At 41.2% G+C, this 26,526-nt stretch overlaps 1 protein-coding gene and 1 long non-coding RNA gene across 4 annotated transcripts in view; one reads left to right on the plus strand and one right to left on the minus strand.

Annotated features, from left to right (window-relative positions):
* APBB1IP (amyloid beta precursor protein binding family B member 1 interacting protein) overlaps nucleotides 1-26,526 on the minus strand; it is a 101,947-nt gene that overhangs the window by 17,683 nt on the left and 57,738 nt on the right. For all 3 annotated transcript variants that reach the window (XM_070600896.1, XM_070600895.1, XM_070600897.1), the window contains 3 exons: nucleotides 12,076-12,162; nucleotides 9,098-9,241; nucleotides 5,227-5,337 (listed from right to left, as the gene is read on the minus strand). In XM_070600896.1, the coding sequence (XP_070456997.1) occupies nucleotides 5,227-5,337; nucleotides 9,098-9,241; nucleotides 12,076-12,162 (342 nt within the window). The remainder of the gene's footprint in view (nucleotides 1-5,226; nucleotides 5,338-9,097; nucleotides 9,242-12,075; nucleotides 12,163-26,526) is intronic.
* LOC139080449 (uncharacterized) lies at nucleotides 8,263-12,183 on the plus strand. The gene is made up of 2 exons (XR_011534968.1): nucleotides 8,263-8,432; nucleotides 11,291-12,183. It is a non-coding gene; the product is annotated as an uncharacterized lncRNA (long non-coding RNA).

Genomic DNA, 26,526 nt, shown 5'->3' on the forward strand with positions numbered 1-26,526 from the left:
AGTTTGTTGGCAAGAGAATACACTTGATGTAATGAATAAGTATGAATGACCTTGACCAAGTTCATGAACCTTGGTGAGTTTCTGTTTCCACATCTCCAACACAGGGGTAATAATACCCCCCCTTAAAGGGTTGTTGAAAGATTAAATGAAATAATCTATGAAAAGGACCCAACATGGTGCCTGGAACATGATGGGACACGTTACTATTAATATTAATGATGGAAGCAGGTTTTGAAGGGCACAATGCGGCAGGGGCTTGATGTGCATTTCTGTTCATTGATTCATTCATTGGATGTGTACTGAGCATTTACCATGCATCAAATCACTGATCCAGGCTCTAGAACAAAACAGTGGATGCAACAGAAAAAGTCCCTGCACTCAAGACGTTTATATTCTATTAGGAGAGAAAGCCAATAAAAATACAAAACACTAAGTAATGTAATTTCAGATTGTGAAAAGTCCTATGAAGAAAACACAGCAGATTAAGGGGTAGGGAGCAGGTGAGTGATGGAGCCGAATTCCAGCGCTCTTTCCATGATACTCCACCGCCTCGTAGCAGAGCTCGCTAAAAGCGTATTTTCTCCTGGAAGATCTCTTTCACTGCCCCATCACATCTAGCCTCAGAATGGAGTGAGGAAGAATTCACAGGGGCCGGCTCCGTGGCCAAGTGGTTAAGTTCGCGCGCTCCGCTGCAGCGGCCCAGGGTTTGGATCCTGGGCGCGGACATGGCACTGCTCGTCAGGCCACATTGAGGTGGCGTCCCACATCCCACAACTAGAAGGACGTGCAGCTAAGATATACAACTGTGTACAGGGAGATAAAGCAGGAAAAAAAAAAAAAAAAGATTGGCAACAGTTGTTAGCCCAGGTGCCAATCTTTAAAAAGAGAAAAAAAAAACCAAAAGAATTCACAAAGGAGCAACTTCATCACAGTCTCAGAATGAGAGCGTGCATCAAAGAAATAGTGCAAGGAAGGAAAGGATTATTGAGGACTAAGTCCTTTCTTCAGATTCTGGTATCTGGTATCTTTCCTGTGAGTACAGACACCCCTTAGGAACAAGTGATGTCTATGTCGCCTTCTGGGAGCGTGGTCTTGAATCGAAGCGTCAGCATCACCTGGGAACTTGTTAGAAGAGCAAATTCCTGGGCCTGATCCCAGACCCCCTGAACTTGAAACTCTGGGGGCCCACCAAGCTGTGTTTCAACAAGCCTCCGGGTGATTCTAATCCAGACTGGAGTTTGAGAACCATAATGGTCAATAGAAATATTCCCCTAATACTAGAGTGCAGTAATACTTACTACCATTTATTGAGTGCTGACCATGTTTCCAAGACATATATTGTTTAATGCACACAAGAAGGGTTGGGTATTCTTATTTCTTCCACTTTGTAGAAGAGGGCAGGGAGACTTAGGGAGTCACAATAGTGTGCCAGGTGACCAGGCCAGGACTCAAACTCTAGTCTTTCTGACAGCACTCCCCATGGACCATCAAAATCTGTAAACTCATACTGACTAAGAAACTTCTCAGCTGGACTTCTCAGTCAGTGTGTGTCCATGGAATCATGCAATCTCTTTTTTTTTTTTTCTTTTTGGAGGAAGATTAGCCCTGAGCTAACTACTGCCGATCCTCCTCTTTTTGCTGAGGAAGACTGGCCCTGAGCTAATATCCGTGCCCATCTTCCTCTACTTTATACGTGGGACGCCTGCCACAGCATGGCTTTTGCCAAGCGGTGCCATGTCCGCACCTGGGATCCGAACCTGCGAACCCCGGGCCGCTGAGAAGCAGAGCGTGCACACTTAACTGCTGTGCCACTGGGCCGACCCATCATGCAATCTCTTAATGTGCTTCCCCATATCCTGAATTCCTTCGCAATGTATGTACATATTCTTTGAATTCTGCAAATCTGCTTATCCTAATGAAATATGTGAATATCAAGACTTTTTTTCTTTCATAGTAGAGAGAAAGGGAAGTAAGTGACTAAAATGTTCACAAACAAATTAGGTTCTCCAAACTGTGACAGACCGTTTTGCTCAGCAAATTAATAAATATGCACAACATTTTGGAAAGGAACTGAGAAACATGCTTAAGAGCAAAATGAGCAGAGTGATTGCTCATAAAGAAATTGGCTTGAGAACAGAACTGATCGTCCTGAGAAAAAAGGAAATGCACATTCTGCTAGGGCTTGCCCCTGACTCTTGTTCCTTCCCAGATCCATCAGGCCGGCTGGCGTCTCCAACGCTGAGCCCTCTTCCCTGGTGGGGTGGCCCCCAACTCTCTCCTGAAGATTAGGTCTTGGAGATGAGGGTTTTAGAAGTTCTAGTCTAATACCCTGGGAGTCAGCCCTGCCATTGGCAGTGCTGCCCAAGATAACCTGAGTCCCAGTCAGATAATTCAGTTCGAGCCATGAGTCTAGGACCTAATCCCAAACTTGCGAGTCAGTGGGACAAACTGAGTTCGTGCCCCGCTCACTGTGTCTAAATCTGCATCCTGGGATCCTCTAGGTCTGACATCTTATCTTTCTCTTGCCAGACATCCCTGCTTCAGCCCCTGGACCCTAGCCTTGGAGTTTGGGCCCTTCATCCCTTCTGCAAACTTTCACCCTATTTGTCCATTCCAAAGGGTATTTCATCACCAGCTGGGCCCTGGCTGTTAATGATTAGAGTTAGAACACGTTCTAATACTCTGAGTGTAAAACTTGACTGTGCCGAGGAAAAACGAAGATTCTTGGGCCCCATCCTTAAACATTTGATTCAGTGGGTCCAGGGCCCTGGAACCTGTATTGCTAACAAGTCTGCAGTTTACTGATCAGCATTTCAGAACCTCTCTCCAAAACCTTCTCCCTACTTAAGAGATGTGGGCAACACTTCAGAGATGAAGTGCACTGGAACGCCTGTATGGAAATAAGGGCCTTCATTTTGGTAATTTCTCAGAGTCTCAGGATTCCAAACAAGGGCCATGGGGTCAGATAGGAACACAAGACACCACTGAAGGGCAGCTAGCAGTGCAGGAGGGGTGGGGCAGAGAAGATATTTCATGTCCTAGCAATCAGTGTCTGAGAGAATGGCCTCCGAGCCACCACCTGGTTTCTCATCCTGACTCGGCCACTCCCTGGCTGGGGAGTCCTGTGCTCAGGTTCCACATAAACTGGAGGCAGTATGGGTCTCACCTCATAAGCTTCATTAAATGAGCTAATATCTGAATTGCATTATAGATGCTGTGTGTTTGCCATTATTCTCATTACCCTTTCAATGCCAGGAACAGACAGGGAGGTGCGGGAACCTGAAGCAGCAGGACGTTCTCCTCATTTCTCTTCCTTCTGACCCGGGCGGGCCCCCACCTCAGGACATCACTTACTGCTCTTGCTCCTGGAATGCTCTTCTCAGGCAATTCTTGCTCCCCCACTTCACTCCCATCTTTTGTCAAATGTCATTCCCTCAGAGAGCCTTTCCCTGACCACCCCATCCAGAGAAGCCCTGGCCCCAGTCCTGGCACACTCTGTCCCCGGCCCTGCTTCATGGTTATCCGCGGGCTTATCATTACCCGCCAGCACATTACACATTTTTCTGTTTATTGCCATCTCCCTCACACTGAATGTAAACTTCACGAGGACAGGGATTACTGTAGGTTTGACTTACTTCTGGATTCCCAGTACCTGGGACAGTGCCTAGCAGACGGCGGGCATCCAATGAATATTGAATAAGTGGATGAATGAATGAATGAATCTAGCTCTCTCCCTTCCCTCCGTCCCTTCACAGCATTATCCTGGGGCTATTCTGTTTACAGCAGGGCTTCTCAATAGCGGCACTGTTGACATTTGTGGGCAGATAATCCTCAGTTGTAGGGGCGGGTGACTACAAAGAAGCCTTGCTAGACGCTGGTCTCCTGGACACCTGCTCCACCAGCTCATCCCCATGGAGAAGGAGGAACCCTGACTCGGCAAGGAGACATTCTGCACGCAGCCTTGCACTGTGCTTTACGGAATTAGATAATCCACACTCTCTGGTGTGAGCCGTGCCGGGGACTGCGAATGGAAAGGAATTTATGGTGTTTGAGACAAGGGCATGTCCAGAACAGCTGGGTAAATTCCTTGAATCCATTTCTAGGAGTCAATTGTCACATCTGGCAGATAAAAGTTAATTCTGCCAAACCTTCCAAAACATGGTGCTAATATAAACCTTACTGAACACCTGAGAATACATATTGGCCCCCCTCCTTTTTTTTGGTGAGGAAGATTGGCCCTGAGCTAACATCTGTTGCCAATTTTCCTCTTTTTGCTTGAGGAGGATTGTCTCTGAGCTAACATCTGTGCCAATCTTCCTCTATTTTGTATGTGGGATGCTGCCACAGCACAGCTTGATGAGTGGTGTAGGTCCACATGTGGGATCCGAACCTGTGAACACTGGGCCACTGAAGTGGAGCATGCTGAACCCAACCACTGTGCCACCAGGCTGGCCTCTACATATTGCCTTATTTAAAAAAAAATTAATTAATTAACTAATTAAGTTTTTTGAGGGAGATTAGCCCTGAGCTAAGTACTGCCAATCCTCCTCTTTTTGCTGAGGAAGACTGGCCCTGGGCTAACATCCATGCCCATCTTCCTCTATTTTATACGTGGGCTGCCTGCCACAGCATGGCTTTATGCCAAGCGGCGCCATGTCTGCAACTGGGATCTGAACCGGCAAAGCCCGGGCCGCTGAGAAGTGGAATGTGGGAACTTAACCGCTGCGCTACCAGGCTGGCCCCTACATATTGCCTTTTGATAATACACACTTTAAAAAGTTTCAACACTACCCAGTAATGTTATTTTTAGAAAAACATATTTTTTCTATTTTCTATATTTTTTTCTAGGAAATTTTGTCAAGTTCCTAATTTCCAAAAACTTCTTACAATGGAATAAGAATCCAATAAATAAAAAACTGAAAAATTTATTGTATTATCAATAAAATTGTAAATAAAATTTGTTCAAAATGTGGAGCTTTATTTTCATAAGTGATGAAGAAGCCTGGATGGAGTCACTTTAAAGTTTGCGCTCAGATAACAGGCATTTGGGGGAAGTGATTTGAAGTGGCATAAATGTTTCCCCCTTTCCTATTTTGGTTTAAAATAAAAAGCTTATGATATTATACTTGTGGTTAACTGTATAATATTTAACATTTTTTTTTTCTTAAAAGGAAATATTAACTCAAATTGCTTACAAACCTCAAGTAAGGACTTCTCCCAACATACCTTCAAAACAAAGCAGTAATCAGTGGGTGCTTTATATCTCATTTTACACTGAGTCCCATAGTAAATGTTGACATTTTCAAACTGTATAAAACATGCCAGATCTCGAGAGGTCTGAAAGAGAAGGATAAAAGAAAAGGACCTTAACCAAGTCGACAGTTAATATTTTTCCAGGGTTGTTCTTGATGGCACAACTAAGGATTACATTTTAGTAGAAAAAATACTGAATTTTAGGTAATTTATTTAAGCATCTACCATGTATAGTTTTCTAGAAGCGAAGCCTGCATTTTAAGAGGTAAAAGAATACATCCAAGGCAAATCAGCAGGCCGCAGGCCCAGAAAGGGAGTGAAGATACACAGCTGTTCTGGCATCTGCAAGTGCACTCCCAGGGTCAGAGACAACTGGTTGACCTGAGACATCATTATCGGTGTAGTCAAGACAAGGTGACTGACCACCTAGTCAGAAATTTCATTTTGGCTTTTGCCATTCTAAGTCAATGATGGATTTCATGATCGAACATTTAAAAAAAAGTCACCCTCCGGATGAACAATGAGAGGTAAATGTGAAGCTCAGTAAATCAGCACACACTTCATGCACTTCTTCCTGAGGAAAAGAGAGTCCTTTCATGCTTTCTCTTTAGAGCTGGCAGCGTTGCTATGGAAACAGAAACCTCTCCTCCATGTATAATATGCCTTGCGAAGACTGCACCCTCTAATCTACATATTTGCTTACACTTCAATTACAAATATGTTCTATTATTCTGTTTTTCCCTTCACATTCTGTAATTCTTTACCTAATTAGCGAACAAAGAATAAAAGGCAGAATTGCTACACCTCAGCGCACAGTTATTCCTTTATATACGGCTGTACATTTCTTTCTTGTAAGATATTTTCTTCTGGATTTTCAAAGTTTTAATTTTTTTAATTACAAAAATATACATCATAATTTAAAAAACTACATATATATGTATATATTTATATAATAAAATGAAAATCTTCCTCTATCACCCCTTTTTCTAGTTTCACTCTTTTCTCCATATAAGTCTCTTAGTTGATAGTTTGGTAGTATTTTTTCAAGTGTTTTTGGGTAAACATTTATACACATATGTAAGTGCAGATATACACACATACATACACATACATACACAATTTTTAAAACATGAATGACATTAAAATATGAATGACACTATAAGTACTGTTCTATGAGCTTGTTCTTTTTCTTAACATTTTATCTTGGGATCTTTCTGTGTCAAGACAATGAATGGATATATGACATTCATTTTACGGCTGCATAACATTCCACTGTATAGCTACAATAATTTATCTAACCATTCCGCTATAGGTGACTAGAGGTTATTTCAATATTTTGCTATTACACAAAATACTGTGCATGTGAACAAATACTTCTGTGGGGCAGACTGCCAAGCGTGGAGCTGACATTTGAAGGGGTATTCCCTTTTATATTTGCATAGATCTTGCTCAACTGTCCCCTGATCTGGCTGGACCAGTTTACATTCCAACCTGCAGGAGAGTCCCCCTTTTTCTTACCCACTCCTGCCGAAATTTGGATATTATCAATATTGTTAATTTCATCAATCTCATGGGAGGAAATATTTCACTAATTCGCATTTCCCTGATTACTAGTAAGATGGAGCAACTTTTAAATTATTCGGTGGCTCCTGATAGTTCTTTTTCTGTGACTTCTCACCTAATAAGCCTTGTTGTTTTTCTATGGTTATCTTTTTCTTGTTGATTTGTTGAAGTCTTTATATTTTATGGCTATTCATAGTAGGATATACATGTTGCAAATATATTCTCTGACTCAAAAGCTAGCCTTTACTTTCTTGTTTGGTATCTTTGGCCATAAGGAATTAAAAACTACTTTATACGGTCAAATTTGTCAATTTTCTCCCTTATAATTTTGAGTTTTTAGTCTTGCTTAAGAAGGGTTCCCCATCTCCAAATTATGAAAATATTAACTTCTAAGATTTTATATATATATTTTCTAAATATATTTAATCAATCTAGGATTTAATTTGGAACGTGGTATGAGGTAGGAAAGCACTCTTCTCAAATGGATAACAATTATCTCAATGCTGTATTGAACACTGCATTCTTTCCCCACCGCTGTAACATGCTCACTTTAATTTCCTTTATACTACAGGCTCTCTGTTGATCTGTTTGTCTCTACCTGTATTGTTGTTACCTAATGTTTTGACATCTGGGAGGAAGAGTTCTCCTCAATGTTCTTCACAATTTTTTGCTTTATTTTGGAATAATGTCTCTTTCTGATGAATTTTAGAATCAGTCTGTGAACTTCAAGTAAAAAGAATCCTATTGAAATTTTTCTTGGGATTGAATATATAGAAAAAATTGGGTAAGAATTAATATCTTTTCATCTAATAACATGTTACATTTCTATTTATTTAGTTCACTTCCTTTATTAAATTTTATATTTTATGCCATATAAGTCTTGAACATTTCTTCATAAGTCTATTGTTACATATTTTATATTTTTTGTTCCAGTTATGCACAGAATCTTTCCCATTATATTTTAATTTGCATATTGTTTGTGTAAAGGAAAATAGTTTCTTACTTGGCAAATTTATTTGGTCCTAATAATTTTTCAGTTGAGTGTCTTATGTTGTCTGGTAGACAATCATGTCAACTGTGAATAAAGAGAGTTTTTGCCTCTTCTTTTCCAATAATTATACTTCTTATCCTTTTTCTTGACTCACTGGCTAGTTTCTCCATTCCAATGTTAATGGTAGCAGGGAGAGAAAGTACTCTTGCCCAACTCCAATGTGAACACTTCTAATTTTTATCACGAGGTGTGTTGTTTGTGATAGGTTCATTTATATGTAAATGTCAAACACGTAACATTTCTAAAATAAAAAATTATTTGTGTTATGTCCCCAGTGTGGGACTGGACTGAAGATGGCAGACAGGGAAGTATCAGTTCTCAGACTGAGGCTAAGTAGCAGCAGTAGCTGCCCTGGACCAAGCGTTACCCATGATGCCTCTCCTGCACTCCGACAGAGATAGGAGAGCCTTCTAACTGGTGGGAGCAGACATGGATATTCACCAGGACTCCACCTGCACAGGATGTGGGTCAAGAAGAAGCAGCTTGCAATTTGTAAATACACTATTGGGTGCTGCCCTGGATTCAGCAGTGAAGGCAAAAATACTTCAGTGTACCCCAGATCCAGGTAAGAGAGATATCCTAAAGCTTTAAAGGTAAGCAAAAGATGGATATGTCCCAGGCCTCTAAGAAAGGTCTTAGAAAAAGTTAAAGGTCAGAATGAGAGCTCAAATTACATTTCAAAGACGAAGAATTTACTATATGCCTGTAGATTTGTGGCAATAATCCTAAATCACCAAGTAGAAGTTAAATGTCTAAAATACTCTTAAATTAGGCAAGGAAATGCATACAGTATAACTCAGAGAACAACTTAAATGTTCAGAGCATAAGGGTTAAAACCTAAATGAAGATCTGTCACGACTTATACTTCATGATGCCAGATAAAAGAAGTTTGACAATAATGACTATAGAACAAGAGAGTAAAGACAGGGGACAAAAAGTCCTCAGAAATAGATATATAAAGTAACAAATTTATCTCTAGAAAAGCGCTTCTGCCATAATTTTTGAAACCTGACTTTAAAATAGATAAAATTCTTCACTTTCAAGAGAGCTATAGAAAAATTCAGAAGAATTTCCATGATTCTGTCTTAATAGAGTACGTATTTGTATAAACATTAAAGTACCATGACTCTCATAGAGAAAGATTGCATTTAAATTGCCACCTGAGGATTTCTTTAGTTTCACTTTCATGAAATGCCTTTTTGCTAAAATGATTTTTTTTTTCTTTCTGACCTTCGTCTTTCCTTTGGGTACATAATAAATTCCAGAAGCCCGTAGAAGAAAATAGCGCTTTTTCCAGGATTTCTTGCCATCTTCTTTCAAATAAAGAGCTCCTTCAAGTTCTGGTACAATGATGGATGTTCCACAGAAACTTTCCTGAAATTGAGATTCCAATTATTTAAAACATATGAAAGATAAAACACACATTTTGTTCACATTTAAACAAACTGGCAAACTAGGCTTTAACCTAAAAGTCATTTTGTCTACAGCTCTGATTGAATGCATATATTTACACTGCATACCATTTGCCAAAAAAGAGGAAGAAAACCATGGTGGTTGAGTCTCAGCTCCTGAGTTAGACTTCAAGGCTCCTTGACCACAGAAAGCTTAGTTCTGTGACCGCGGGCAAGTCACTACAGTTCAGTTCCTTTACTTGCAAGATTGGAGTAATAACAGTAGCCCCAACTTCATAAGGAAGTTTGTGAGTAGTCTTGGTATATTGTAAAAGTAAGCTCTAAAGAAAGTCTATTTCTGTTGTTATAAATTGGTAAATAGAAAAATTATTCCTTTTCCTGTACGTAAAAAATTATTCTGTCACTGCTAGTAAGTAGAAAAATTATAATATATAATTCTATACATAAAATATGTGTATGCTAATCTTTTATTCTTGCGATAATTTTCTCTTTTTTAAATTGACATATAATTGACATGTAATATGGTATTAGTTTTCGGTATACAACCTAATGATTTGATACATGTATACATTGCAAAATTTACCACAATAAGTTTGGTTAACATCCATCACCTTACATAGCTACAAATTTTTGTTCTTGTGATGAGAACTTTTAAGATCTAGTCTTTTTGCATCTTTCAAATATACAAGACAGTATTGTCCACCACAGTCACCATGCTGTACATTACATCTCCATGACTTATTTATCTTATAACTGGAACTTTATACCTTTTCACTTCCTTCACCCATTTGGCCCCCACCAACACCCCACCTCTGGCACTGATCAATCTGTTCTATGTATCTATAAGTTCAGTTGTTTTTTCTTTTTAGCTTCCACATATAAGTGACATCATACAGTATTTGTCTTTCTCTGTCTGACTTATTTCGCTTAGCATAATGCCCTAAAGGTCCATCCACGTTGTTGCCAATGGCAAGATTTCCTTCTTTTGGGATAGTTTTCCTATCAAAGAATGAAGAAGGCAATTATTAATCTTATGGTATCAGAAAAAGACAGTGACAAAGTACATTTTCTAGGTGTGGATTTTCAAATGCCAAAACTTGCCTAGAATTATATAGCTCTTAAATTTCTTTTAAAAAGCAATGCAATAAATTATATATTATTCTATCTTCCAGTTCAAATACTCAAACTTATTTTTTGCTTTATTTTCTGTAACTTTCAACCCCCTTTCATGCAGTCTCATCAATGTAGAATAACTTCTAATTTTGCATCCTTCAAGTAATTTATATGTAGTGGAGCTGGGATACACATTTGTTCACATTTCCCACCAAATTTAGCTAGTATTAGTTGTCTTGTCAATATTTTAATTCAATCATATTTTTGGGCCAAATTAGCGGCATAACGCTGATTTTTCATAACATAGCATGTTTTATATTTTCTTTCACATCCAGCTTTTAAAGCACAGCTGGAGTCCTATAACAAGAATTATTCAGGCAACTGTGTACATCAAGTCATAACCAGTCCCTGATTCACAGACAGCTGATGCAGAAGCATTGATTAAAAACACATGGCCCTGTCAGGAAACCGTTCACTCCCCTTCCACGTCTGTCAGTCGCCATCCCTGCTAAGAATGCTCAGAACCTGGATCTCCGTGCTGCTGGGGACACCTGGTGCCTCACCTTCTCAACGCAACCTGAAGTCTGTTTCATAAATGCAGACACAATGTCCCCATTCCCCCTGTTGGGCCTCCCTGGGAATTGCCCACTGTGCTCTTGATCCCAGGAACCAGAACTCATAATATATTTTTGGGACCTTGATGGTGGCAGCAAGCTTGTGGTGCCTGCTCCATCTCGTACAGGGCGAGGAGGGCCTGGCGAGGACAGAAACCTGTGGAGGCCCTGGGCAGACTTGGTGAACGGGAGAGGGAGCTCTTCAGTGTCAGTGAACTGGCTCCACATGGGAATGGGGGCCCAGGGGTCACTAGGTCTTCTGATTTTTTTTTTAAACTTTTCAGGTCATCTGATTTTTATGAGACGCCCCAAATCTACTAACTCAAGAAAAGGTCAACACATTGTCAGGGGCGAAGAAAGCCTGTCTGGTGCTCCAGCATGCCCCTTTGGGACCTGTGATCCAGCACGCATCTGCATTAGTTACTATGTGAAAAATCATTAGAAGTTTCAAAAAAATCAACCATCAAATGAACTTCTGGAACATGTCCCGATAGTGATCATCACAGACATCTGTACAGTAATTGACACCCTGTACTTTCACTACCTCCCTGGATTTCTGTAATAATTCCTTACAATTCAGGAAACCGAGGTTCTTGGACTTGCCCAACAACATATGATCCTTGACGGGCAAAGGCCACTTTGTATCAGGTCTCTAACTCCACATCTCACCCTGCCTACCACACCTGGCTGCTGGAAGAGCATCTTAGAATTCACTGTAAAGACTCGGAAATCCTTATGTCTGACTTCTGCGGGGCACTCAAGTAATGAAATGCATGCAATGTTAGGAGATGAGTTTTATGCAGATTCCTCAGTCTTTTAGGCAAGAATTACTAACACAACTTCCTGAAAAGCAAAATATACTGTCTAAAGCCATAGTTTTTAACAACTGACTCAAAGAACCAGTTCAATTATCTAAATAGCTATAATTTAGTAATAATTTGATTTTAAAACCCCAGGTTAAAATTTCAGTGTGTCTCAGAGTCTCCCTTTGTTCTGAGAAGCAAATAATTTAAAAATAGATGCAGTTAACATCCTTCCCTTTTCTTCTGCTCTGCAAAACCAAACTTACCTCAAGTAAGGATTCTTTGTTCTTGGCATTCATTTTCCCATTTGTTTCCTTGCTTTCTTTTTTTCCTTTGTTATCCAAGTAAAAATTCTAAATAAAATATTAAAAGATCAGATCAGTAAGCGTTCATCACCATGCCAGCCACTGCAAGGAGCTCGTGGTCTTGCTGGAGAGAGAAGACGTACCTGTGTGAAATATACTCGGAACTACAGCATACGCTGTCTGTCAACCAAGGGCTTACCGAGGCCCTTACCGAGTGCTGACTACCACATTACGGGGCAGAAGTAAGACCTTCCCTTCCTCCCATGGTGCACAATCAACCAGGAGACAAACGTAAGACAGAAGGAACTAGCAATAGATATGACATGGTTTCATTGTTACATTCCATGGTCTAGAACATATGTCAAATGCTAGAAACTGGGAGACCCTGGTGCACTGGGAAGAGCTTGGGACTGGAATGAAGGTGGAGCCCATGTCCCATGCTCCAGCTAGTGGATGCCATGTAGGATCCCAAGGCCCTGTGGACCAGAGATTCTGGTTTATCAAGAGAAGCTAGATATCTGGATTTTTATAAATGTTGGCAACTAATTTTAATTTACAAAAACTACATGAGTCAATCACAACACTTTATTACCACAATTTCATGTCTTCTAAGGACAGACAAAAGTAGAAAGGGCATTTCTGGAAAGACAGCCAGATTAACAAAGGCAAGGAAGACCATGGTTTCAAAGTGCATCATGAATGGGTGCATGGCCTCTAAGTGGGATCTCTATTAATCTACTATGTATTATATCTTGTTAATACCGAATATCAATGAGGTGGCTGAAACTAAATGTTAAATGCATAAATTTCCTCCTGAAATCAGGAGTATACAAGGACCAAGTTTTACATAACCCGTACAGTTGAAGCATCAATATACGAACTGATTATTATGAGTGACCACCGTCATAGGTAAAGTGTTGAGGACTTCTATGTGAAAATGAAGAGTTTTGTTAAATAATGCATAAGAAATGTATTAAAACTAGAACATATACCTCTGGAGCACAGTGAGTAAATTAAGGACCCTCCTGAATATAGTGACAGATGTTTATTTACACCATGGGTGTGTTTCTACAAGTGAGATCCCCAGGCTACCTTGATGCTCAGTAAAATGCATGGCCCTCGACTCCCAAACTCTTAAACTGGAATCACTGGGGCGGGGCCTGGCAATCTGCATTCTGACATGCTTCCTGGATAATTTTTATTCACGTTGAAGTTTGAGAATAGAGTGTACTGGACAGAGAATTAGGAATTAAACTGCAGGCAAATAAAATTTGCAGAATTAGGATATCTCCTAGAAATATAATGCATAAAAATGGCGATATGCTAATTTAAATAGGGGAAATACGTTAAGTACAATGCCTTTGATAATTCTTATCAAATTATCTTTTAATATGCTTTTCAAGACTTTTAACTTTTACTTGTTATTTGAAAGAACAGTACATTGTGAATTAGTGTGATGATCATGTAGGGTTCAGAAACTATTTTAATTCTACACATTTGGCTTAAAGACTATGATTAACCACAACAGATAACATATACCATCTGCCAGAACTCTACGTTAAGGCCTTAGAGGTACACTTTTCATTTCATCCTTACAAGAACCCCACCACATAGGTGCTATTGCTACTTTACAGATAAAGAAACAGAAGAATTAAGTTATTTGCCAAAGGCCAACGAGTGCCAGAGCTTTGAGTTGTTCATAATTTTTCTCAGCATTAAAACGCTCTAAATACCGTAGGAGAGAACTCAGCACAAGTGTGGATGTACTTAATGCCACTGAACCGTACACTTAAAAAGGATTAAAAATGGTAAATTCTATGTTACGTATATTTTGCCACAATAAAAAAAGGAGATAACCTAGTCATAAGAGTGAATGCAGAGGTGCTGGTAGGAAGCACATCTTGCTTTAGAGTCCTGGAAACTGGGATTACGTATGAGTTGAAAGAATGACAGAGAACACAAGGAAGACTCCACAGTAAGTGCTTTTGATCCTCATCTGGGAAAAGGCGAGCACCTGTCACCGTTGCAGGGACACCAGGGGAAGAGCTTTCTAAAGTGTGAAGGGCCTCCTTCTACAAGGATATCCCAAAGGGTCGGGACCTGCAGGCTTTCTCTGTGACCACTCTTCACTTTTTACCCTTCTAAGTGACCGTTCTACACTGTGTTTTTGTTTTTCTTTTAATGAAAACGCAAAAAACGCAAAGTAAATCTGAGCTGCAGATGGGGAAGGGCCGTCCTTCGAGGACTCACTGCCCTTGGGTTGAGACTTCCACCGGCTGTGGGGTCAGCCGACGCAATTTGGGCTGCTCTGTGGCAAGCAGCAGAACTCACAGTTAATTGATTATCCGTTGCAAATGGAAACTGTGGACAATCTGAGCTGCTCAATAAGGGATCTTTAAAATGGGAACTGAAACTTTCAGTCACAGCTTGCTCCCTTTTCTCACAGCTTCTGAAAACGCAAGATTTGGAGACAGCTGGCTAGGAAAGAAACAGCAGATGCATTACTTTTCTAATATCACCTTCTTGGAATAGAAAGTCAATTAAGCATAGAGTTATCAGTCCATGAATAAATATTTGTGAGTACCCTTTATGTGCAAAGTATCCATGTTCTTAAGAAGCTTTCTATCACATTGAGAAGATAAATATAAACAGATGGCCATATATCTATAGATGGGGGAGCTATATAAGGCACTGCAAGAATTCAAAATGAGCCGAATTCCATAGGTTTTCAGAGAGGAAGAAATCACTGTGGGCCGAGATGGTCAAGGGGGACTTTATGAAGGAGGTCAAAGTTTGAACTAGGCCTAGAAAGATGTTCAACCTTCAGAGAGGGAAAGAGGAATAAGGAGAATATTCCAGGCAGGAGGAAAAGCATGTACAAAGGCACAGATGTAGTTAAATATTGGGGATCTTTCCTTTAAAATAGCAGCCCATAGTGGAGGCCATAAATGTGATTACTGTATGACTTTCCTTCCAGCTGGGCCTGATCCTGGATGGTCAAAGAGGAACTGTGGCGGGCGAGGAGGTTGCAGAAGAATGGAGGACAGATGCCATGGGTAATTTACTCCCACGGCGGCTGGCATCTTTCCACACCCGAGGGGAAGAACGAAGTTGTGTTTCTCTCTCTGTTCCTCACCTGTGCAGCCAACTAAACCACAACCACTGCCAAATTATGGTTAAGAAACAGAACAAACGATGGAATGAAAATTGCCTAAAATATCAACAGTGATTATTGTTGGAGTGCAGGATTATGGATGATTTAAATTTCCTTTCTTCTATTTTTCAATTTTTTCAATAAATTGATATTACTTTTGAAGTCAGAAAAATAACAGATGTTGTTAAAAGAAATAAAAAGCAATTCAGCAAGTAAGCAACCTCATATTAATTGATGTTACCAAACCTCCTCTGAAAAACAGACTCTTCAGGCTCCTAGCAAGAATGGCGCATGTTAATACCGGGGTGTTTCTCCCTCCTCAGACACAGTCCTTAGCCCTTAGACCTCTCTTTTGGTTTCAGGCAATGTCATCGGACTTTGCACAGCGGGGCTACATGTCAGCATAACTTGGAAAACAAACTCCTTCGGTGACAGCTGACTGCCATTTGAACATCTGGCACTTGTTTAAGAAGAGCAGACCACCCTGTGACTCCAACCAGCTGGGAAGAGGAACTTTCCTAATGACAACTAGACTGAGAAACCAAGCTGCTTTTTAAATAAAGTTGCTTTTATTAGGATAGTAAGGTTCTGGGGCCGGCCTGGTGGCGCAGTGGTTAAGTGCGCATGTTCTGCTTCTCAGCGGCCCAGGGTTCACTGGTTCAGATACTGGGTGTGGACGTGGCACTGCTTGTCAAGCCATGCTGTGGCAGGCATCCCACATATAAAGTAGAGGAAGATGGGCATGGATGTTAGCTTAGGGCCTGTCTTCCTCAGCAAAAAGAGGAGGATTGGCAGCAGATGTTAGCTCAGGGCTAGTCTTCCTCAAAAAAAAGGACAGTAAGGTTCTACTGGCCCAACCCACTCTACGGAGAAGAGGCAGGACCTCCTGGGCAAGAGAGATCCTCGCCCTGACCCCACAATTGAAAGAGTCCCTGCTCTGACCATCACCCAGCCACTCCCTTACTCACAGGATGATGAATCTGTCGGGCCACAGGGATGTGCCTATCTGGGGCCAATGACCCTCACATTCCAGTCCACCCTCCACCAACCCAGGGCCTTGGAATTTCCTGCCTAAATGGTCCTGAGACTGCCCTGCATCCATCCTCTTGAGGGTAGATGGCACTGCTAGTGTAGGCATCCTACGTCAGAGGGAGTGGACAAGGGGCAGCTGTTTGCAGGGGAGTGACGGGTTGCATGGAGTTTGTTGTCTGGGCTGGAGTGGCCACATGCATGCATGCCAGGCCCCCATGGTGCAGGATGGATGGGATGGGTGGAGGGGGCAGTTTGGGGGCAGGTCATGGGCAGCTCCATGATCCCACCTTTTTGCACAGAAATCAAAGAACACTAAATCGAAACTTTTAGGTCATTATAGAGGCATTAAAGTAGGAGGATAAAACACATGTCATTTAACTGCTTATTAACTTGAGTTAGAACTTTAAATATATAGATACATGGTATATGCGCCTTCAGTTGTACTCTTGCCCCATGTCCCATGAATGTTGGGGGTGTGCCTGCCCACAGGCCTGTCCTCCATTCCCTGAGGGGATTCCACATTGCCCCCACCCCCAATCCTTTTATTCTCTTCTAGTCTTCAGGCCTCATTGAAACGCAAAATAGAAATATAGAAGAATTTCTTTAGACTCTCTCCTTGAGAAAGTGCTTAATTTTCTAGGCTATTTGAAGCCTTGGGAAGCTCTCTCAACTACAGAGCAGCCAGAACGGTTAATGGGTAGAATGTGATGTCTCCCCTTCCTCTTCCTAGATCTTCCTGCCCATCAGCCTACATCCTTTAAGTCTACACCCTGGGCCCTGGGCTGTAACAGAGCCCCATCTCTGACAACTCTGTCTTGGTGTTTAGGACACAGGAGTGAACACCCCTCCTCAGCCGACAGTACCCTGGCTGCACTCCACTGGCTGTCTGTCCCCATGCCCCCAGGCACCCAGCCTTGCAGAATATCCCCATGTCACTGCATCTGTCCTCTGCAGGACCTCACTTCCTACGGAATGCTGGTTATTGCTTTTAATTTCACACTATCTCCTAGATGCATCTGCTCCCTCCGCTCATTACTTCTAGCAGACAGCTCCTGGCCCTGCATCTTGTCTACAATCTCCTTGGCTGGCTTTATTCCAGCACAGTGTAGGTGCTCAAGAAACGTTTGATTCTTGAGCAAATGCCCGGCATTATGGGGAATGTAGGGATTAAGGGATTTAAATCCTTACCCCTTTAATTTGTCCTATCCACTTCAGATAGCCTGAGGATAGACTCCTATTCACACTTCTTTGACTCCCTGCCTAAAACTTCAGAGACTATACAACACCACTGTTCCAGCAGAGTCTGGCATGGCCCCACATGTCCCACTAGTGAGCACCCTGGTCCAAGAAGACCGCTGACGCCTTCCCGGAGAGTTGCTAACATCCTCCCATCCTGCCTCATTGCTTCCCTTCTCCAGGCTATTCTCCACACAGAGGCAAACAAAAATAATTATAATTATAATAACAATAGTAATTATTACTAAGTGCTTACCCTACACCAGACGTTTTGCGTGGCTGATGGCCTTTAATTCTTACAACACACTTTAAAAATAAATTACCTCCATTTTACAGACAAGAAAATAGAGAGTTGGTGAAGTTAAATAATTTGCTCAGGGGCCCACAGCTAAAGAGCAATAGAGCCAGGCCATGATACGGCTTTCGAGAGACAGGCGTTTTTTTAAAAGGCAAATTTGAGAAGAAAACTCCACTTTATGAAGCTATAACTCAAAACCCTTGGCACAGCGTGGCAGGTCCTCCACATCTGGCCCTGCCCACTGCTGTTCCCACAGCGCTCTCCATGGCGGCCTCATTGGGCCTTTTCTACTCCTTGAACTTGTCACGCGACCTGGATTCTGAGCCTTGATAATCCTGGACTGTGGCGTGATGTCTCTCCTCCTGCCTCTCCCTTGTCTCAATTCCCTTTGCGAACATCAGAAACATCACTTCCTCAGGGAGGCTGTCCCCGATCCCCAGGACTGACAGACACCCTCCCGCTGTCAGCTCCCAGAGCTACCTGGTCTATCCTTGTTACAATACATACCTCACTGGCTATTACTTGCCGAGAGTCTTTACTGATTGACAGGAAGTTCAATAGCACCCCCCTCACTGAGCTTACCAACTATTAACGATGAAAATGACATAAATCATTATTTCACAATAGTTGTGATAGCTTCAGAAGCAGAGGACAGTTAACTGCAAGGAACCTGAGCCACTTTCAAAGCCAGGGGTCTTTAAGCTGTTCCTCTTGAAGTGTGTATGTGAAGCCTCTGCAAGGGTATGTGGGCATCAGTTTCTACATCCTCACCGTCTGCGTGTATGCTTTTCTGAAATGGATCTGCCTGAGAGTGGAGGGCCCCTTTCTCACTTCACATAGGAAAGGCCCACCTCACAGCCACACAGCATCTCACTGGTCTGGTGTGTAAAGCTTGCAGGCTCTACACAAAGGCACAACTTGAAACAATGGTGTTGAGAAAGAAAAAGACTCACCACTCTAAATAAATCTCTTTGGAAGTCAAGTAGTTTCTAATTCTTTGCTTTCAACACAATGGGAGGTACCTAATCATCTTGTCAGCTGATAGATCAAGAGAACCATCATGAATCCCTCAGCGACAGGTAACTTGGAAGGAGTTCAAAGAATTTAATGGCACTGTTCTCACAAAGCTCTTCCATTGCCATCTACTAATTTATGTGAACAAGGTTTCTCAGTACTTACACAGTCATGCACTGCATAACGAGGTTTTGGTCGATGACAGACTGCATACACGATGGTGGTCCCATAAGATTAGAACCATATAGCCTAGGTGTGTATTAGGCTACACCACCTAGGTTTGCGTAAGTATACTCTATGATGTTCACATGATGAAATCGCCTAACGACACATTTCTCAGAATGTATCCCTGTCGTTCAGCAACGCATGACTGTATCTACAAAAAGTACTTAACATCTCTCAAAATGAAAGACAGGAATGTGAACATTCATCCCTTTAACCCGGAACTAATCAGGGGAGAAAAAAGGCTCCATCTCTTTATCACATTAAGAGATGTCCCCCCCCAACTTTTACTTTTTATGCTTATCAATATTTATAATTTGTAATGTTTTAAAAAATGGTTTATAGTCTTTAAATCAACTGTGCAATTTTTTAACACTTAAGTGCCTTATGACAACAGGAAGTAAAAATTTATGTATCAATTTATAAACATAACTTGTTGAATAGAAGTATGAGAGGGAGATCAATGAAAGACTTTCAAGCATAAAAATATATTAGAATAGAATAAATCTTTGTGGAGAAAATAGAATGGGAATAGTTCAAGGAGGGGGAGAAAAAAAGAACAATGTAAAATTTCCCAAATGTTCAAAAAGCTTATTGTACAGCACGAAGAGTGAACCCTAATGTAAACCATGGACTTGGGTGATAATGTATCAATGCAGGTTCATGGATTGTAAGAAATATGCCACTGTGGTGTGGGATGTTGATAGTGGTGGAGGCTGTGCATGTGCAGGGGTAGGAGTATGTGGGAAGTCTTTACTTCCTGCTCAATTTTACAATGAATCTAAAACTGCTCTAAAAATAAAGTCTACTTTAAGAAAAGCTTAATCATGTGTTTCTTAAACGGATGCTGGTGTGAATCAAATTTCCATGGCACTGCATTTAGATTCCACTGGATAACTTTTTAAAATGTCAAAATTTATAATATGCTGGACATTGCATTATTTGCATCTATTTAAACTTGTGTTGAAAAATTTTGGATGTCAACATACAAATGTATGAGGTGATGCATAGGTTTTCAAAGTTCTTCTAGGGGGTGTGCAAGCACAAATGTCTAATATCCATTCATAGAGGCAGTTACCATTGGAGGCTGGCCATAAGCGGCTATGTGGGAAGAGAAGAGTGAGCAGAGTAAGGGAGTCTACTGAGAGAGAGAGGAAGGACACAGCTTGTTGAAGGACAGAGTGACAGAGGGAAACAGAGGCCTGAGGGAGGGCTGGGGCCAAGACACTCCGGACTGTGGTCCCCACAACATTCCATTCCCAGCACCAACCCCTGGGAGGCCTGATCATGCTTCCTATCTTTCACTCCATGAGATGCCTCTTCATCCTTTGAATAAACACACTGAAAAAATTCTAGTTAAAGCAATTTCTGTTCTCACGACCAAGCGATCCCCAACACAGTTGTGGGGGATCAGAATTTGCCACCCTAAAATGTGTCTCTTTGGCTTGATTATTTTTAAGAATAAAAGACTCAGGAAGAAATTTTGACCTCCCCCCAACTGCCTTAAAGAATTTAAGATAGAAGCTCTGTTCCAGGAAGGAGCTATAACCATAGACAACTATAATATAATATGAATCAGGTGTGGCAGACAGGGAGGAACCTAGCAAGGCCCATCTAATCAAAGTCCTCCCCATGTCCCATTGTCTCTGCAAGGTATGGCAAACATTTGTTTACCAAACATTTGCTTTTTCACCACCATGTGAATTGGCTTCCTCCCCTTTGAAGTCCCAAATCACTACCCCCAACATCCTCTTTTGTCTTTAGCTGAAAATGGTATTTAAGGTGGTGGCTTCAGCCATTTTGGTGAGTTACTCCGTTTTCCTGGGTTTCTCCCATGTATACATGTTATTAAATTTGTTCGATTGTCTCCTGTTATTCTGTCTCATGTCAGTTTAGTTCTTAGACCAGCCGGAAGAACCTAGAGAGTAGAGGAACACATCTTCCTCCCCTACACAGTTTATGGCTGAGTGTGTGCACTCAGACTTCAGCAACAGCTCTGAAGAACCACTGATAGTCTTGGATCCTCACCAGCTTTCAATAGTTAGGCTCATATGTAGTTGCTGCTTCTTGGGAGTGAAGCTAAAGCAATGACTGTCCTGAAGAGACAATAAGTCACTCTCAAATGGAATAGGGCATAAGAGCAACCACTAGGATAATTCATTACCCTGTTTTTCCTTGTTTTAACATGGGTGATCTGTTGTTACTTCCCAAAGTACAGACCAGTCATCCTGGTGGAATTCCTTCCTAATTAAGTGTCTTTTGGTCTACAAATTTGCAGAACATGATTTTTCTCCATAAACTTATTATAGATAAACTTTTGTTAAATTGATTAAACAAGGAGGCCACTAGACTGAGGCGGCTCTAATGCTGTGGCGGCCTATGTAAGCAAACCAAAACCTAAGAATGGAAATGACTCAAGGTTAAGAAGTCAAAACCTAAGGACAACCAACAACACACAACAACTCGGCTTTAAACTATAGCCAATCAGAGAATTTCCTTTCTGTGCTTCCGCACTTTCTCTGTAAAAGCCCCTCTCCTCGCTCCTGCCAGAGGAGCACTCCTGACCGCTTCCGGTTTGGTGTTGCCCCATATAAATTGATTTTTGCTCAAATAAACTCTTAAAATTTCTAATATGCCTCAGTTTATCTTTTAACACTTTATCATAGATGACTGCTGAACTTGAGGTGGGATCAAACCACTTCACTTTTACACATAACTTCCCAATGTGGCAAGTGTTTTTCGTGCTGATTTGACCTGGGAGGTGGGAAGTGCAGCAGTGTCACCACTGTACAAATGCAGGAACTGAATTTAAGTCTTGTCAGAAAGCACGCCAGGCCCAGGTGAGCGACATTGCTTTTCCAGTCATCAGTGGAGCCTTGCATTGTGCCTGCATAAGCACACGACTGACGTCCCCAAATCTTCACTGACTGCTGCTTTTGATATTTGAGCTCAAAGCCTCTCTTTGCATCCAGTTTACTGCCTCCTCCCGAGAACCATCCCCAGAGATAATCCTACTAAGTATTAAAGACTTCAGTATTGGGATTTTAAGCATGAAATTTTACATAGTTTTGCATAGTTTAGTAATTTTCCAGAAGAACTGATGCTCTGAGCCAGATAAGCTCTTTCTCAGTCAAGATTCAAATGCTAATCCATCAAACGGTAGCAAGCCTAGAACAGACTGACCTTGAAGTCATGAATGCAGATTCCAAGGAGAAAGACAGAATCTCAACTCTCAGGCCCTCTAGGGATCTACACCTGCAGACCTAGGAGGATATGCACCAGTTTCCCAAGGGCACAGAGGATGTCACCTACCATTTGAAACAATGTGACTTAGCATACGGTTCTCTAGGAATGGAGGCCTGGGACAGAGAGTAGAATAATAAATTTGGGCTTATTTTGATCTAGGCCTCTTGGAATCATTCTTTTATCTTTGTGAGAAACTGAGCCACTTTAGTAACTTCAGAGGCAACTGATTCCATTTGTGGTATTGTCCTGATAGCTGTATTCAATTTATCTTATCTGAGGACTTCACAGTCATTGTCTACCAATTTCATTCCAGGTTTCTATAGTCTAGACAGCTCTGAACAGAACAATCAATGTATGGAGACACCTCATCAACGTCCTGAATGACAGTCTGAAGATCAAAAAAGGCCTCCTTTCTATCTTTGATCTCAGTATTCTCATCTGTAAAGGAGGAATAGTAATATATCCTTCTTAACCCTCACAGTTGTAAAGATTAAAGATAATATATGCAAGGCATCTATGTAGCATAGAGTAGGTATTAAGTAAACAGCTTCTAGGAATTTCCCTCGATCATCAGTTTATGTTTATTTCCGCTGCCTTTAATAACAAGTAACTTTTGTTAAAAACTTCCATGAAAATAAGTTCTTAGGTTTGATACCTTAAGAACTGGGAACCAATAATATTTAATATAAGCTCCTGTCACTATCCTTATCTCTGGAAGTTTCACTTTGCAATCACAGATGAAAGTCTCTTAACACAAGGAAAGTTTTGGGGAATAATGGGGACAGTGACAATAATCCAGTCAAATCTTGTCCCTTTGTAAATGCCTTGGAGTCTGAGACCAGGTTAGATGGGAATCTCAGCAATGGAGAGATCCCCACCATCTCAAGAGAAAAAGAAAACAACCCAAGGGAAAATTTGGGAGTATGTCTCCAATGACTCTTATAAATAAAAATATTGCCCATCTACGGAACAGAATTGAAAGCCCAGAAATAAAACCACACATCTATGGCCAGCTTATCTTCGACAAAGGAGCTGAGTGCATACAATGGAGAAAAGAAAGTCTTTTCAACAAATGGTGCTGGGAAAACTGGAAAGCCACATGTAAAAGAATGAAAATTGACCATTCTTTTTCACCATTCACCAAAATAAACTCAAAATGGATCAAAGACCTAAAGGTGAGACCTGAAACCATAAGGCTTCTAGAAGAAAACGTAGGCAGTACACTCTTTGACATCAGTATTAAAAGGACCTTTTCGGACACCATGTCTTCTCAGAGAAGGGAAACAATGGAAAGAATAAACAAATGGGACTTCATCAGACTAAAGAGCTTCTTCAAGGCAAATGAAAACAGGATTGAAACAAAAAAACAACCCACTAACTGGGAAAAAATAATTGCAAGTCATATATCTGACAAAGGCTTAATATCCATAATATATAAGGAACTCTCACAACTCAACCACAAAAAATCAAACAACCCGATCAAAAAATGGGCTGGAGACATGAACAGACATTTCTCCAAACAAGATATACGGATGACTAATAGGCACATGAAAAGATGCTCATCATCACTGATCATTAGGGAAATGCAAATCAAAACTACACTAAGATATCACCTTACACCCATTAGAATGACAAAAATATCTAAAACTAATAGTAACAAATGTTGGAGAGGTTGTGGAGAAAAAGGAACCCTCATACACTGCTGGAGGGAATGCAAACTGGTGCAGCCACTATGGAAAACAGTATGGAGATTCCTCAAAAAATTAAAAATAGAACTACCATACGATCCAGCCATTCCACTACTGGGTATCTATCCAAAGAGCTTGAAGTCAGCAATTCCAAAAGTCCTATGTACCCCAATGTTCATTGCAGCATTATTTACAATAGCCAAGACATGGAAGCAACCTAAGTGCCCATCAACAGATGAATGGATAAAGAAGTTGTGGTACATATATACAATGGAATACTACTCAGCTGCAAAACAGAACAAAATCATTCCATTTGCAACAACATGGATAGACCTTGAGGGAATTATGTTAAGAGAAATAAGCCAGTTAGAGAAGGATAATCTCTGTATGACTCCACTCATATGAGGAATTAAAAAATGTGGACAAAGAGAACAGATTAGTGGCTACAAGGGGAAAGGTGGGGTGGGGGGTGGGCACAAAGGGTGAAATGGTGCACTTACAACACGAATGACAAACATTAATGTACAACTGAAATCACACAAGATTGTAACCTATCATTAACTCAATAAAAAAAAATATTGCCCATCTGATAGAAAATATTTAAGTAAAATGCGTAAATTTCATGCTAAATTTATGGAGGATGAAGTGAGATTCTTTTTGAAGGAGAGGGAGAAAGTCAGCACGCTTAAAATCTAGCTCATCATGTTCCTCTCCCAAACTAGTTCTCTTCTCGTGCTTCCTACCTCAGTGAAGGGCGTCAGAATCTATCCAATTCCTAGCCTGAAACCAGAGTGTCAGCTCTGTCTCCTTCTTTGCCTCCCGGTTATACCAGCATCCAACTGACCACCATAGTATGCAAAATTCTACCTCCGAAATCTCTCCCAACACTTCCAGTCCATCATCATCTCTTTTCTGGACTACTGTAACCACTTCTCCATCACACGGCAGCTCCCACCAAATCCATTCTCCACTGTGCAGCCACAGGGACCCTTGCTCCTCCCAAAACCCTCCCGCAGCTCCCTGCAGGGCTCAGGACACAGTCCAATGTCTTTTACATTGTTCACAAAGCCATGGTCATCTTGTTCCTGCCTCTCTCCAGTCTAAACGAAGTCTTGCTAGGACCATATGACTTCATTAAAAACAATTTAATCAGGAATAAAATTATAGCAGAAACAACAAACGGGTTAAAATTTCCCCTGCCGCATATTTTTCAGGTCTTAGTGATTCTGACACACTAAGTATACCGACTTAGTTTCTTACGCATCTTTAAGCCTTTTGGGACATTTGTCAAAATTTTTCAAGTTTTTGCTTTTTTATCTCTATTTCATTCTTAGCTAATTTTGCTTGTTTGGCGTCTACTCCTAAAGCTTCAGGTTTGTGGTGAGGTACTGCAGAGTGAAGTGGGTGTAAACGGACAGCCTGATGCCACTGGTCGTTGCACTGCCACCAGCCAGGAAGACAAGGACCCATTCCAGGAACCGTGAGTCCTAACCAGCGTCAGGTCTCTACCAGCTTTGACAGGCCCTGAGAGGGTGGGAATAAACACAGGCTGTAGGCTGAATACAATGAGCACTACCCTTGATTACTATCGTTGGCTTCAGAATCCTCCATCTGTCATAACCTTTTGCAGGTGGTATTTCACTTTCACTCATCATCTCTAGTTCCATAAGTCATTTTTCTGCAAGAACGAAGCCTGAACTTCAGCTTCTCCACTCACAAAGAGGAGGGCACACTCTGTGCGACAGCTGCAATTGTGATGGCAAAGTTGAATGAAACAGTGGCATTTTCACAGAAAAGAAATATACAATATAGTTAAATAAGGAAAGCAGGCATTGGTGCTCTATGCAGGATTTTTTAAAATAACAGAATGTTGGAAACTGAGTAAAACTGCCTGAAAATGCATTTTAGATGAATCTGGTACAATTATGACTGCATGAACTGGTGACTGGAAACATTCGTTACTGGCCTGGTATTTTTGTTTTACTTTTGCTGAGGAAGATTCACCCTAAGCTAACATCTGTGCCAACCTTCCTCTATTTTTTAGTACGTGAGCCACCTGCACAGCACGGCCCCTAACAGAGCCGGGTAGGTCCTGCCCGGGGAACCAAATCTGGGTTGCCAAAGCAGAGTGCACTGAACTTAACCACTAAGCCACTGGGGCTGGCCCTACTAACCTGTTTTTATTTTAACCAATATGATATTTTTTTATTGAGGTATAATTGACATAGAACATTATATTAGTTTCAGGTATATGCCATAAGGATTCAATATTTGTATATTTTGCAAAATGATCACCACAATAAGTCTAGTTAACATTTGCAATGTCTATTTTGATCAATTTCTTTTCCACCAATTTATCCTAAGGTGCTGTCACCTCCTGTCCCCACCCCACCTCTCCATGGTCCAGCCCTACAACGATTTCCCATGATCTCCCACTTCCATTTTTTTTCTTAATCTTTGCACACACCTGCTGCCAAGGATGCTCACTTGTACCCTGCCCTTCACCTGGCTATCACCCATGA

The sequence above is a fragment of the Equus przewalskii genome, chromosome 30 (genome assembly GCF_037783145.1).
Source record: "Equus przewalskii isolate Varuska chromosome 30, EquPr2, whole genome shotgun sequence".
Lineage (NCBI taxonomy): Eukaryota > Metazoa > Chordata > Mammalia > Perissodactyla > Equidae > Equus > Equus przewalskii.